Source organism: Elaeis guineensis, chromosome 7 (genome assembly GCF_000442705.2).
Source record: "Elaeis guineensis isolate ETL-2024a chromosome 7, EG11, whole genome shotgun sequence".
In the NCBI taxonomy this organism is placed as follows: domain Eukaryota; kingdom Viridiplantae; phylum Streptophyta; class Magnoliopsida; order Arecales; family Arecaceae; genus Elaeis; species Elaeis guineensis.
The window spans coordinates 86005290-86019394 of NC_025999.2; the positions used below are offsets into that span (position 1 = coordinate 86005290).

The 14105-nt window shown below is 37.0% G+C and overlaps 1 protein-coding gene across 1 annotated transcript; it reads right to left on the reverse strand.

Annotated features, from left to right (window-relative positions):
- Nucleotides 1-6937: 6937 nt before the first annotated feature.
- LOC105048666 (dolichyl-diphosphooligosaccharide--protein glycosyltransferase subunit 4A) lies at nucleotides 6938-7266 on the reverse strand. The gene has a single exon (XM_019851831.3). The coding sequence runs from the start codon at nucleotides 7264-7266 to the stop codon at nucleotides 7153-7155; it is 114 nt and encodes a 37-aa protein (XP_019707390.1). The 3' UTR covers nucleotides 6938-7152.
- Nucleotides 7267-14105: the final 6839 nt, after the last annotated feature.

Sequence of the window (14105 nt, forward strand, 5' to 3'; positions counted from 1 at the left end):
TCTAAATGACACTTTCTCTCAAAGTATTAATTATTGGAGGCATGAATCGATGGAGCTTGAACAAATGCTTGACGCATGGCAATCACCAATCAGGTACACCTCCTGCCGTCGATATAGCAGTTAATGCTAGTGGCAAGCAAATCATGCCCTGCGCCATTTTCGAAGGGATGTGAAGAGATGTGCGACGGTACATGCCACATCGAGATGATTTGAATCCTGATCATTTCAAAACTTGCACGACATGTATGAATTATATAGCTCAAATTATAACTTGGATTATGGTTTAGATTGTGCCTTATTATTTGAATCATAACTAAATTCCTAGTATGGATCAAAATTTAGCCAATATGGCTCGAAATGTGGTTTGCACTCATCCATTCAAACACTATGAACATTAATAACAAAAATGAGTTTTATTCATTTGCATCAAAATGATTACAAAGTTTAGATTATAAAAGAAAAATACATCATTGCCTCGAAGCACCATTATGGTGATTTACTTCAGCACAACTCTCCTTAATGCCAGCAATCTCCTCTGTTTGGACAACCACATCGACTTTGTTTGTCTCAATAATGCATCAGGATATTTTTGCAAGCCTCTCTGCGTTGTCTTCTATCATGACCTTCAGACTTTCATCTGGAAAGCTAGCTTGCAGAAACTCAACACTATCAATAGGAAGGTGCACCCAAGCCATTAATATTTTACATCTCTCGAAGCCTGTGGAGAATGCTGTCTTGCAGGCCTCATTTATAATCTCAGTTCCTCTTTTCGCCAGTTGATCTATCCTTTTGAGAGCATTCATAGTGAGAAGCTTTTGATCTAAGAGTTGGTGGTGGAGGAAAGACTGACCTTCTCTCTCCTCCTTCAGCTTTTTCTTCAGATACTCTACATTTGTCAGGATCTCTTGAAGTTCACTCCGAGGAGCAGACAGCTCCTGAGTCACCTGAATCCTCTTGGAGGCAAACTCTTCATCTCTCTGAGGTGTTTTCTCTTTACGATCGGATCTGTCTGAGGTTCTGGCCTTTTTATTTGAGCTCCTGCTGGGGCACCTTTGGGAATGAACCTTAGGAGGGGTAGAGTCTCGACCCCTTCTTCCTTCAAGCATCCTCCTTAAGCACTTTATATCATTGCGAGCTTGGCAGCAGTAGGGGTGTCAATTGGGTCGGGTCAGACTATAAATGGGTCGGGTCATAAACGAGTCAGGTCAGAAAATAGTTAACCCAAACCCGATCTGTTTATTAAATGGGTCAAAAATTCAAACCTGAACTCGACCTGTTTATTAAATAGGTAACCCAACCTGACTCGTTTAGCCCATTTATTAAATAGGTCAAATTAGGTTAAACAAGTTAAACAAGTTGAGTTAAATGGGTCAGAAACAGGTTAAATAGATTTTAAACAAGTTCAATGGATCTTAAATGGGTTAAACAAGTTAAACAAGTCGAGTTAAATGGATCAAAAATAAAGTAAATAGGTTAATTGGGTTATTTGACTCAATCCGACCTAAATATTAAACGGATTAAATGGATCAGATATCTAAAACCATATCCGACTCAATTATTAAACGGATTAAACGAATCGATCCATTTATGATCCAAACCCGTTTAGCCTAAACCCAAATCTGTTTATGGCAGGTTTAACACGGGTCGGGTTGGCAGATAGGTCATATTTTGCCAACCCTAGGTGGCAGTCTCCTCAGCCCCAAATCTTTGTCTCCCAAGATCTTCAATCTTCTTCTTAGCCCTCCTTAACTTGTCATCTCGACGATCAATCATTTCTCGAGCTTCTCGGAGGGCATCATTAGAAGAGTTGACTTCCTTGATCAACTCAGTGGTGGCCAATTATTTTTGCTCCAAAAAATACTTCAGCCATTCTATTTCTTCCTTTGCCACCATAAGTTTTAATACCGAAGCTTCAGAGGTGGAGCCGACAAAGCTGGCTAAATAATGCCCAGCTTGTATACCAAAGCTATTAAATACAGCAAGCTGCGGGAGATCAAAAAAAAAGATCCAAAGACTGCTTACCTGAGCAAGAGATCTAAAGGGCACCTATCATCCGCTGTTGAGGCCCTTATTTGTTCAGATACTGTTTTTCAGTAGGAGACAGAAGCCACCACCGCCACCATCAGAGCCATTTGCTCCAAAGACATTTGATAGGAGCCATCTGCTCCAAAGGCTCCCCAATCTCCATCGCCACCGTCGGAGCTTCTTCAAGATGACTACCTGCAACCATCACATGTGTCTTCTCCATCGGAGTCTCCTTTATTGAAACCACCCCCCCCCCCGATGGAGTTTTTGTCACAGCCTCCAATGGGAAAGCCATAGACTTGGTAATCAAAAAAAGATTTTCATCTCCCATGGTTGCAGTATTTGATTTAGTGGCCAGAACCTTGATATCGCCACCACTGGAGCCGGAGGATCGACGGACGGAACTTTAGTCTACCTCCTTCAGCTGATGCCAGTTCAAGCTTCCTCAGGAGCTCTGGGTTCATCCTATCCCTAAGAATTGCAATGAGAATCTGAAGCGAAAGAGATTGTAGTTGTCCTCTCAACGCATCCAAAAAACAGATTTAATAGAAGATGAAGGAGAAGACAGAGAGCCATCATTGGAAAAATTAAAGTTTCAAGAAAACTACCATATGAGTGGTCCCATCAATCACAACCATTCGTAACAAGTCTTGCCCGTCAAGCTGATGTCATCAATTTTAAATACTGGAGACACATGTGAAAGCATGAGAGCACGCATCCCTAGATCTGAGATATGACTTCAGAGGTACTCTTTTCATCTTTCTCAAACTCAGGAGTAAAGGGTAGTATTACGATGGTACCGTGGATACCTCCGATCAATGTGTTATCATGGATACCTCAGGCCAATGAGCTATCTTCATGATTACCGATCTAAGCACCGAGTTGAAGTATGTGGAGCTGAGCTATGTGTATTCAGTCTGATGTGCGGTCCATCTAGTACGTGAACTTCCTTCGTTACCTCGGACAGTCAATTTCCTAGCACATGCAGTTGCTGTTCATCCTAAGTGGATAAGTTCAGACGTAACTAACTCTCCACATCTCGTGGGAGCAGATAAGAGCTAAAATATCTTGTCCATTAACAGCACATCCAACAGTCCGACAATCTCAAAACTGTACGTTTTCATGGTTGTTCAACCATATTCTCTATAAATAACCTAAAGCTACGAGGATCCAGATAAGTAATCCCTCTCAGAGAGTCGGTTGCTGCTTCCATTATTCTATGATTCTGACTTGAGCGTTGAAAGGTCCTCATCAGAGTAAAAATCTCTGTTCCGAACTTTGTTTTGTAGGTCACTCCAACACCACTATACAAGATTTAGTTGTTCGTCTTTTGACCTCAGCCAAAATCGAAACAAATAGCAACATATATATATATATATATATATATATATATATATATATATGGGTTAAGATTTAAGATAAATTGATGTTATCACATTACAAGGGCTCCACGGTTTTGTAGTTTAGGTTTGAGGGGAATCAGGAATTTTTAAAATAGTGATGGCTGTCATGAGTCATGACAACCATGGCGTAATGTGAAGCTCGTGCTCCATGCACGCCCATGCACACTATAAAAACGTCATGAAAAGTTGTGTTCAATTCAATTACAGTGTCGTGATCAAATAGCCAATTTTATAGCGACGTGGATGGAGAGGGAGAGAGAGAGAGAGATGAGCAGGTTTTGGGGTCGCAGTATTTAGGAATACATTATCCAAAATCATAATCTCTGGTTGCTAGGCTGAGGGCTATGATTACTACGCAAGACCCAGTTCATCATATAATTAAATAACTATTTCATAAGATTTGTTGTCATTACATGTATCTAACAGCATTATGAGATTGCCTTGGAACTGGTTTAAAAGCCTTTAAAATCCTGCACGGAAACAAAACATATGAAACTTTACCAGAGAGAATCTAATGGAAGAGGAGCAGCACTAGACTAAGAGGCAGCCAGATTACAGAAATGTGCATGCATATTTTTTTTTTTTTGGTTAAATAAGTCAAATAATCTTGAATAAGTCACAAATTTATGGATATCAACTACTGTAGAAAATTTAGATTGGTTGGTTCTCTTATAGCAAGTTGACTTTCAATTAGGTGTTGATATATCATTTAGGATATTAGGGGCGCTCTTCTTGACGGATGTCCAAAAGTCCATCATCAACAGAATATTTGGATTTAATTGATTGTCAGAGAATGATTTAAACAATCATTCCGGCATTTAAAATTAGTTTATGGAAGTCCCACTCGTCGACATTGTTTTCGCTTGCATAAAAGTTCTTTCAGGCATTTAAAATTAAAATGCATTTCTAGAAAAATAAATGTTGGTCACACTTTTTTTAAAAAAGTATTTATTCAATAAATCATGTAGTGATGTAGAAAAAAGGAAAATTTTTTTTTTTATTTTGTGTAATTTCTATCTTCCTATTTTACACGACAATTCCACATAACATGAGACCAAATTATTCTTTCCTCATTTTCCTCTATATATATTTCAATAAGCTGGACCAACTAATGCTTTGGCCCAAACTCAAATTTCTTCGGCAAAACCGAACATTAACAACCTTGGATTTGTCGTCAGCCGTAAACCATAGGTGGTTGTATCTACGTCTAAAATAGAATAAAACCCAAGAATAGTTATAATTGATTGAAGGTCATCCTGGACAAAGTTAGAACTTACACTCAAGATGTCTTATCTAACTAGATCCGCCCAGTTTTTGCTCAATGAATGTTTTTGGGACTAATTTGATTAGTGAATGTTAAGTGCTGCTGTTAACAAGTGCCAAACATACGAAGAACTTCATAACCAGCTTTAACAAAATTAAGAAAAGGGGTTAGCCCATAATTCCACAGCCACCTATTTGGATAATCTATCATAATTGGCAAGCCTGTCGCTGTTTGATTGCCTTCTCTGTAGATGTGAGATAATCCAAATGTTAGTGTTTCTTGGAATATAGGCTTTGGATATGCAAAGATGACAAGAGAGCCTTTTGAAAAAGAGTGGTGAGCTAACACTAGTTTGACCGCACCCTTATATGGCACTTGTTTGCATGAAACAAAAGATTAGACAATTGAGAACCCCTATCTGGTGTTGTCCTGTAGGGGGGAAGATTGGATCAATAATTTTTGCTTGCATGAACTACATATAAAATGGATAGGTATATAACGAAAATGGGAAGTAAAAAGGCTGAATATTAATTGCATGAATTGAGTTTTAATTTTTGCTTTACTTCATAAATTGTATGTTGCTGCTGCTCCTCCATAAAGGACAGGCATTAATGAGCATCATTGGTGGAATTGAGCATATGTGATTGGAAAAAGTTAGGCTCTCAAATTAGAATGGGAATAAGTGACTCCCGTTCTAACTATTTAGCTAAAGGGAGTGCTATTATCATTCTGAATCCAAAAAAAATAGAAATACCTCAATCCTTCAAAATCCAACGTATACTCTCCTTTTTAGTATTTAAAATCCATTCTGAAACTTATCCTGGCTCCATTCATGAACCAAACATGTTGTAAGATATGGCGATGCTAATTTCATTCCAATCCATTTTGATTCCAGCTCGGCTTTTTACGAGGGATACCCGTTCCTACTGTGGCCAACTTTTTTAGGCCTAAAAATTCTACCCAGGCCTTTTTTCCTCCTGCACTTCCTGATAGTTGGGTGGGCCCAGGGAGAAAGTATCATTTTTCGGTCACATTGGACACCCATCCCTGCGAGTAAGTTGAAGCTCAAACAGTAAACAGGACAGGTCCTAGGAATGGGTGTATGGATGGACGACTTTAACCATCTTGGTATGGATGTGCCTCGTATGATCACAAAGGAAAAGAAAATTACAAGGTACATGCACCTAACCTCAAGTGAAACATCACTAGTGATGTAACAAAATAAAAAAGTTAATTGGAGAGCTTAGGTTTCATCAGAAGTAGGTGTACTAGCGTACTACCTGTCATAAGTAGAAGGGGAAAAAACTCACATACGCTGCTGCTACATATTTGACTGTCATAAACTTTGTTTGCAGTGCTCCCGGCATGGAAAGAAGAGGATCCATTGATTGGCAAATGAGGCGAAATCACTCGAGCCTCCATCACTTGGTGGGTCACGGGGTCGAGTCAGAATGATCTGTGGTTTGTCTTTTGTATAACTCCATCCGGCTAAATCATGCATCTTAATGCCAGATTGGATCTCGAGTTGACGTTGGGTCATCAAACCGGCAGAGGATCGATCTCAATCTTTTAAACCAACAACACAAAAGGTGGAAATTAAAACGTTCTTGGACGTCCACAACCTCTACGAGGCTGAGACCAAGGCCATCTTATTCCTTGCAAATTTATAAATTGGGCTAGGATTGCTCAGGCACAAACTAAAGCAAGCCATGTTTGGTCAATTAACTGATTCACGTATCATCCATTGCAGAATAGGTAAGCCCTGCTGTATCACCTGCCATTTTGCAAATAGACGGATGGCGTATAATTTCCCGCATTGGAGAAAGGATCCAAACCGAGATGACAGGGTTTTAAATGAGAACCCACTCATAAAACCTAATTTCCACAAGAGCCCCCTTAATAAACCGTTTGTCCCTCTGGGATTCACAAAATGGCCATACATGGGTCATGCTGATAGCACGAAAACACTACTTATATGATGAATTCTGAAATTGTTTGCAAAATCTTTAGAGCTTCAAAAACAGAGATTTGTTGCTTTCAAAAGACAGGAAAAATAAAAGCAACAGCCTCAGTTTTGTGCAAGCACTGTCTTTAACGTCAATCTTATGTGGAATTTCACTGATTCAGAGAAAAGCAAAAACACAAAACAATGGTGCCAAACAAGCCCTTCAAAATCCAAGTTGCAATAGTTAACATGGAGATGTATCAATACTAAAGCAGACAAATGATTTTGATCAGAAGGGACTGCTAACAAGATATTATGAGCTTTTCATATAAAGCAGGAAAAAGCACAAAGTGTACCAATTCATTTTGTTGGAATGAAAGCTAAAAGTTCCTCATGACAAAACCATCATCAAATTTGTGATCTGAGTTTCCCTTGTAACACTAAATAGCAAATGTCTCCATATCGCTCAATGAAAGTTCTAGTCTCCTTGTTTCTAAAGCATCGTCAGTTTAGTATTAATTTCCTTCATATTTTGGGTCAGCCATGACATAATGATAAGCAATTACCAAAATAAATATAAATATGCCAAGGAAATTGGCAAAGAATCCCAAGTCTTGATCGTCGATCATCTGCAAAATAGCACAAACAAAATAACAGCTAATCAGATAAAGATTGGGTGGACGACATGCTATACACATAACATATGGCTTGCAGGTTTTCTGAAGAGATGCAAAAAGTAACAATACATGCAGGTTAATTTTTGAAACATAGTGCAAATGGATGCGGCAATTCCAAACCAGTTCCAAGTGGGGGAGCACAAATCAAATAATTGTTCCAAATGAAGTCTCCAAATCATAAGGCTTCTTGGACAATATTTTTCTACTTTGCTAACTCTTTTTTAATAAATAACTTTCCAAGTTCAGAATTCTTTATATTATCTGAGATTAGAATCACATACATTCTTGACACACACACACAAAAAAAAGAAGAAAGAATGAATTCAGCACCTTGCCTTTTTTTTTTTTTTCCATTTTCTTCTTGTGTAATTCAGATTAGTGTCTGCTCTTCACATGTGAAACGTGGCAGCATGTGAAAGTTAGCCATTAGTTATATATAATAACCAATAAATGCAAAAGAAGAACGGCAACCAGCAGTTGTCAAATATGTCCACGACTTTAGCAACTCAACAAGACTCCATAGACATTGATCCAACATATAAGGAATAAGTATGAAAACAAAGAAAATCTGGGTCCCACCATCCAGAAATGTACTGCAATATTTGGAGCTGAACTCCTCTGTCCATATGCTTCATCAGCTTATCTCCAACATGGACATCTCGTTCTCATCATAGTATAAATCTCATTATTCAAGAAGGTGAATGGTTGCAATTTACTCTCTATGCAGATACAAGATTGAAAGTAGAGTCTCCTTTTCTTTGAGCAATGGTGGATTTTGCAAAAGCCTTAAGACTATACAACCAATCTTGGAACCTCATGAATTAACAAATCTGCAGATTAGTAGGAAAAGCAGAACCTTTCTCAAGCCAGAGTCCTCCATGAATGGTACGCTCCCTTCAAAGCCCAATCAGCCAATTGATTTCATTTCTTGAAATTGTAGTCATGACATATTCAAATACACTCCTAGCACTCTAGAGCATCACCTATGATGGCTCCATGCTACCAAATGCAGGGTCCCTCATCAGCCAGTCCGCTACTCTTCCAAATAACTTAAATTCATATTTTTGTTGGGGAAAGAGAATCACAGGACCCATTATCCCAGAGAATTTGACTCAGAGTTCAGCAATGACATCATGGTTCCCCTTCAGTCACAAACTGTGAAAAGCCACTCCAACTTTGACTATCTTGATATTAAAGCAAGTTTAGTTACAGGGAAAAGTAAATCCACTCTAGGATCAAGGAAACTTTGACACTATTTCCCAAACTTCTTCATCCGATAACTTCTATTCATGCATTTTATGTTATCAGTGTTTGAAGGACCTCTGCAGAGTAGAATGCAGAAAGTCACAAAACATAACTATCATTTACTTCAGACACAAACTTGTTAGGGTGCTTCAGTAAGACATCTAATTACATTTGAACTCCTACAATTTGGTGCTATTCTTAACTCCTAACTCATGATAGCTGATATTTCAATGTTGCAAAAAAGTTGTTAGTCCTAGACATTGGCTACTTCAAAGGAAATTTTCATCTACCAATGTGCTGAATTTCTTCCATCTACTTACTGGTTAAAACGACAGAAAACAGCAAGCATGTTTTCCATGAGCCAAAAGCAATCAACCAATTGTACAGATAAACACTGATAAAGCTAAAATGGTAGAGATAAAAGACTAGACTAATCTTTTATCCCTGAAAGGTGCACTGTGATTAAGACAGCCTAGACCAGAAGATAGATCTCCTTACTAGTTGTTTTCCATGTTTAATCGCTCTTTATCAAATTACAAGTTGACAGTATAACAGAGGAACTTGGAATATCTTACAAGAGTTTCCACATGAAAAATCAAGTTGAATTTTTGAAACATCATCCCACTGTTATGGCTTGATATCATCCTACCCCACTGATCCATGTTTAGATCGGTTTAAAATGTTTATACATAGACACATGAATCACATCCACTTAGCAAAGCAGGCCCTGGCCTCGCCATTTCATCTATTGCTAACACTGAAAAACCCTAAATATCAGAATTAGCACCTTTTGCATAAGCTTGGTCATCTCCCAGTATCCTTATAATAAATATTCACAGTGAACAAAATATATATATACTAAATATATATTTTTTGAAGCAAGATTAGCATAGATTACATTTATTAATGAAACAGTAGAATAGCCAAAAATAATGGTTGCCAGATCTTGTGCCTTTGATTTTGTGCCAGATTTTGGCGTTTTAAAAAACTTACAAAAGTGCATCATAAAAGATCTCTAGTTGTTTTCTAGAACTTTGTCTTGCTGTTCAGATATGTTGTCTTCGGTTGCATATTCTCTCTCAATAACATTGTTAAAAAAAACTTATTCTGTGTTTCCTATACATAGTGATGAGTTGTATTTTCCCATTGTTGAGCAGACCTAGAAATCCATTTTGCCACTTGCCAGCACTTTCAGGTACTCCAGTATTACTGCTTATTTTCTACTCCAGAAGTAGCATCTTCTCCATTAGATTTAGCAAAAATCCTTTTATTTGCAGTCATTTTCTCCAAGAAAGACCCTCATTTATAAAGAAATCTAGGACAAAATATTGACATAATTTTTGTTGTTTTTCCCAAGTTCTAAAAGTTTTTTTTTTTTTTTTGGTTAGCTTTTGATGATTTCATGGTTCCAATGCATCCACCATCGAGTAGCAGAAATCAGGTATCACGTCCCCAATTAACAATCTGTAGTAACCGAATTAAGGAGACAACTTTAGACATTATGGAACAAGGTACAAGATTCTCCAAGAAATCAAGCAATTAACACCAAAGGAGCCAAATGACTATGTATAGTTACCCACCATCTCCTTGTGGCAACAAAAGAGCCATCAATTACAACAACTCTAACCGACATCGTTGCACGTCAAAATTCTTTCCTTGATCAACAACCACAAAAGGATTTTTAGTTCTAGATCAAAACCTATTGCAAAGTCATCAATGGCAAGCCAACTTTACCATCCTCAAGTGCCCATCACATTCATAACATAATAGATTCTATTTTTGGTCCAGTTAGACCAGATATCCTCAAAGGAATCAGACATCAACCTTCAAAAGAATTAACTGAAGTTTCCACAATATCCATTAATTTCAACTATCTCAGAACATCTTAACACCTCATCTTTTCTAAGCTTGTCAAATTCCAACTATGATAGTCAGTTTTGAAAACCTTAGAGAATGCATCTCTTGATTACCCCAAATCGCATCAAAACTTCAAGAGATAGATGCCAAGTGGATATTCAACCTTCATGACACCATTAAGGGTCCTCCAGCACTTTCAGGTACTCCAGTATTACTACTTATTTTCTACTCTAGAAGTAGCATCTTCTCCATTAGGTTTAGCAAAAATCCTTTTATTTGCAGTCATTTTCTCCAAGAAAGACCCTCATTTATAAAGAAATCTAGGACAAAATATTGACATAATTTTTGTTGTTTTTCCCAAGTTCTAAAAGTTTTTTTTTTTTTTTTGGTTAGCTTTTGATGATTTCATGGTTCCAATGCATCCACCATCGAGTAGCAGAAATCAGGTATCACGTCCCCAATTAACAATCTGTAGTAACCGAATTAAGGAGACAACTTTAGACATTATGGAACAAGGTACAAGATTCTCCAAGAAATCAAGCAATTAACACCAAAGGAGCCAAATGACTATGTATAGTTACCCACCATCTCCTTGTGGCAACAAAAGAGCCATCAATTACAACAACTCTAACCGACATTGTTGCACGTCAAAATTCTTTCCTTGATCAACAACCACAAAAGGATTTTTAGTTCTAGATCAAAACCTATTGCAAAATCATCAATGGCAAGCCAACTTTACCATCCTCAAGTGCCCATCACATTCATAACAGAATAGATTCTATTTTTGGTCCAGTTAGACCAGATATCCTCAAAGGAATCAGACATCAACCTTCAAAAGAATTAACTGAAGTTTCCACAATATCCATTAATTTCAACTATCTCAGAACATCTTAACACCTCATCTTTTCTAAGCTTGTCAAATTCCAACTATGATAGTCAGTTTTGAAAACATTAGAGAATGCATCTCTTGATTACCCCAAATCACATCAAAACTTCAAGAGATAGATGCCAAGTGGATATTCAACCTTCATGACACCATTAAGGGTCCTCCAGCAAGATGATGACTTGGTCAATCCTGCCTCTGCATTATGTCACTAAAGAAGATGAGTTAAAGCTCCTAATTTATTTTGAATCTGCTTAAGCAATATCAAAAGAACACATTACTCGTATCCATTGATCTACAATCTCCGCTTCAATTTTTAGACCCTACACCAACTCACTGAATGGTTTACCTTCCTTCCGACAGAACAGCCATTGAGACTACCAAAATAGAAAAACCAACACACTCTTGTTTCAAAATATGTACTTCATAATAACTTTATGATGCACATATGTGATTAGGGTAGCCATAACTTCTATCAATATCTTTAGGTACGTTTGGAAGCTTCTAATAAACTAAATTCACATTCACACCCATGAAGTTATATCTACAAGTCAATTTATAGGTTGCAACATCATATACAAGTTTAGCCAATCACTAGGAAATATCATAACCATCCTAGATGATGACAAACACTAATTTTCTAACATTCATTAGTACTCTTACTCTGAAAAAAGATATTTAGCTAGAGAAAAATAAGAAGAGAAATGCAGGGCATCAGGTCCTTTTACTCAAGCATAATTCCATAGGCTAGTTTACTCTAATATTCCATATCTACCATAATAAAGCTAGTAGGATCAAGACAAACCCAGGTCATACCTTAATAACTTAGTTTACATCTTCGAGTCATTCTAGAAGACTCTAGGAAAATCTAGGGACATCTCAACTCTGAACATATTATAGTACATACATTAAAGGATTCAAGTGAATTCAGTTTAGATGGAGATGGAAAAGGAAGGGGTCTAGAATCAAATTTAGCTCATTTCCAAAATCCTTCTATTAATTACCACCACATAAAAGTCTAGTAAACATAGAAGCTCCTCTTTTGTCAAATATGTAATGCCAAATAACCCTTCAACCAACATTCTAGATCATTAATTACCAAACCTACATTAATAGAGCAATTACTCCACCCATTCAAAAATCAAAAGGTAAGATAAGGTTGCTTCATGCATATTTGTTCCCATAAAACTATCAAGGAGAAAGTGCCTGGGCACCTCAAACTAAATGAGTGAAAAATGTATTTGCTACCAATTACGTCACTTGCATGAATCAAAATTGTTGATAAAAATCTTCCTCATAATTCACTGAGTGAACAAAATATCCTTCCAAAATTATGTTTATGAGAATGAGACATAATCAAGGTTCTAAAAAGTTGTAGTACGCTTGTGGCTGGGACACTGCATAACACATATGCAGGTGAATAGGTAGTTAACAAAGATTAGCAATAATGTTCACCGAAATAGATTAAAAAAATAAGTAAACACTCAGAAAAAAAAAAAAAAAAGAAGAAAAGTTAAGCACATACTTTTCAAATTATTTCAAAGCATTTTTAAATATTGAGCTATACCATGCATTTTAAGTACCAAACCATGCCGGGCATTTTAAGAACTAAACCATACCAGCATACGATATGACCTCGTAGTATGCCAATAACAATATAAAGACTTGGTACACCCCCATGCTGACTCATCACAAAAATATTGGGTCAACCATAGTTGTGTACCATGTGTCAGCAAAAGGGATATATATCATACTATACGGTAAGATAATGACACAGGACCTAGAACTGAGACATAAATCATTGATAGTAAGTACAACATGCTAACACTTTTTTTTATAAAAAAATTGAAAATACCCCCCAACACGTTATGCATATCACCTTAATGCAGCATGGTCACTAGTAGCATGTGTGGACCGTAACCCCAAAAAAATCTCATAGTAAATGATTTTATGGAAATTGGACACTCCAATAATCTTGGATTGTGTTAAGTATGCTGAAATCCTTGAGGACTTATAAGAAAGATTTCATCATGGGTCAAGACAATGTGAAAATCTCGGCCATCCATCATGTAATAATCATAAGCTTTTTCTAAACAGGAGATAATGAACTTTATAGAAGATGTAAGAACAATTATAAAACATTATGAATTTCACTGAGGACATGCCTAAAAACATTATGAATTTTTGGGAGACATGTCATGACAACCGTTCATGAATTTCAACCAAGGGAAAGGGGGGTTCTAGAGATGAAGATATGTGACTAAAAGGTGGAAAATGGATCTCCACAAATGCATATGCTCTCATCTTTCCTCTCAAAGTTTGTCAAATTCACTCACCAATCACCATACATCCATTGTAGTGTAGAATCTCCTCATGCACTATTAACTGATTAAAAATTTTGTTAGGATGCTTCAAAACTTGTGCCTAACCTATGCAGCAGTGATATCCCCAATTAATAGACACCCTCCAAATAGTTGTTTACTATTAAAATGACAATATCGGACATTAATTTCCCAAGCACCTATTGAACAGATTTTTCTTGACATAAAACAATGGCTATTGTAACAGTTGTTAGTAACCATAAACTTATAGAGGAGATAACAAATAATAACTGAAAAATAATAGTTTTATTTGCTCAAAACTTGACTCATTGTAACCATTATTTATTGGGAGTGTTTCTAATACAATAGTGATTCTATTAAACAAGACATGCTCCACTTGCCTGAACTCCATTCTTCCACTCGAATCCTTCAGGGAAGTTCAAATGCCCAAATAGGATTACAAGATATAGATGGGAATTGACATT